This window comes from Calidris pugnax, unplaced genomic scaffold (assembly GCF_001431845.1).
Source record: "Calidris pugnax isolate Ruff unplaced genomic scaffold, ASM143184v1 scaffold3170, whole genome shotgun sequence".
In the NCBI taxonomy this organism is placed as follows: domain Eukaryota; kingdom Metazoa; phylum Chordata; class Aves; order Charadriiformes; family Scolopacidae; genus Calidris; species Calidris pugnax.
In genome coordinates this window covers 494-1618 of record NW_015093012.1, presented here as the reverse complement: position 1 = coordinate 1618, position 1125 = coordinate 494, and the positions used below count along the sequence as shown (strand labels likewise).

The following is a 1125-nucleotide window of genomic DNA, read 5'->3' as shown; positions in this document are numbered from 1 at the left end:
GCCACCACTGTCAATACCTCCATGTCACAGCTTTCCCTGTCCTCAGAGCAGGGGGGTTCCAGCCATTGGAGCATCTCCATGGCCCTCGAATGGACTCTTTCCAACAGGTCCGTGTCCATGGAGCACCTGGTGCTGGGATTGGTGCTGTTTGCTGGGACCCTGGCCCCTGGAAACCCCCTGAAGGATCTGGGGCCCATCAAGCAGATCAGGCTGGACATGGCCCCCACCTCCTTCGATGACCAGTACCGGGGCTGCGGCCACCAAATGGATAAGGAGCTGGGGAAGCTCCACCAGATGGAGCTCACCAAAAACAGCATCTACGCCAAGTACTGGCCCCTGGCCGCTGCCAAATGGCAGAAGAGGGCGGCTTATGTCCCCAGGCCACCAGCGCTGCGGGCAGAGCATGCAACGGCCCTTCTGGCCTACACCATGCCTGGAGGCTTGTACCAGACCTTCAACGCTGCCATGCGCAAGGCTGGGAGCTCCCACAAGGAATATCTGTACAAATTTCACTTCAAGACGCTGCATTACCTCCTGACCCAGGCCCTGAAAATCCTGTGGCATGCCCAGCCAAACTGCTACCACGTCTATCGGGGCGTCCGTGGCATCCGCTTCACCGCCCAGCTCCATGATTTTGTCCGCTTTGGCCAATTCACTTCCACCTCCTTTGTGAAGAAGACAGCTGCACAGTTCGGCCAGGACACCTTCTTCTCAGTGTACACCTGCTATGGCGTTCCCATCAGGCACTTTTCCTTCTTTCCCAATGAGGAGGAGGTCCTCATCCCACCCTACGAGAGATTCATGGTGGCCAACATTGCCTACTATTGGACAGGAACCCACATCGTGCTCCAGTCCAGGGGCATATACAGCAAGTACAACTGCGAATGGCTGAAAGGTGAGATCCCCCGTGACGGTCCCTCCGTTCCCCCATGATGGTCCCTCCATCCCCTGGGTTGGTCCCTCCATCCCCCCAAAATGCTCCCTTCATCCCCTGGGACGGTCCCTCCCTTCCACCACAGAATCACAGAATCTTAGTGGTTGGAAGGGACCTCCGAGATCATTGAGTCCAACCACAAAAGAAAAAAAAAAAAATTAAAAAAAAAAAGAAAATGCCCTGAAGAGCCA

The 1125-nt window shown here is 55.8% G+C and overlaps 1 protein-coding gene across 1 annotated transcript; it reads left to right on the top strand.

The window, feature by feature from the left end:
• Positions 1-78: 78 nt before the first annotated feature.
• Positions 79-895, top strand: LOC106900641 (NAD(P)(+)--arginine ADP-ribosyltransferase 2-like; the record flags this gene model as incomplete). Its single annotated transcript, XM_014962771.1, has 1 exon — positions 79-895. A coding segment is annotated over exon 1 (817 nt), but the record flags the coding sequence as incomplete, so codon positions are not given.
• Positions 896-1125: the final 230 nt, after the last annotated feature.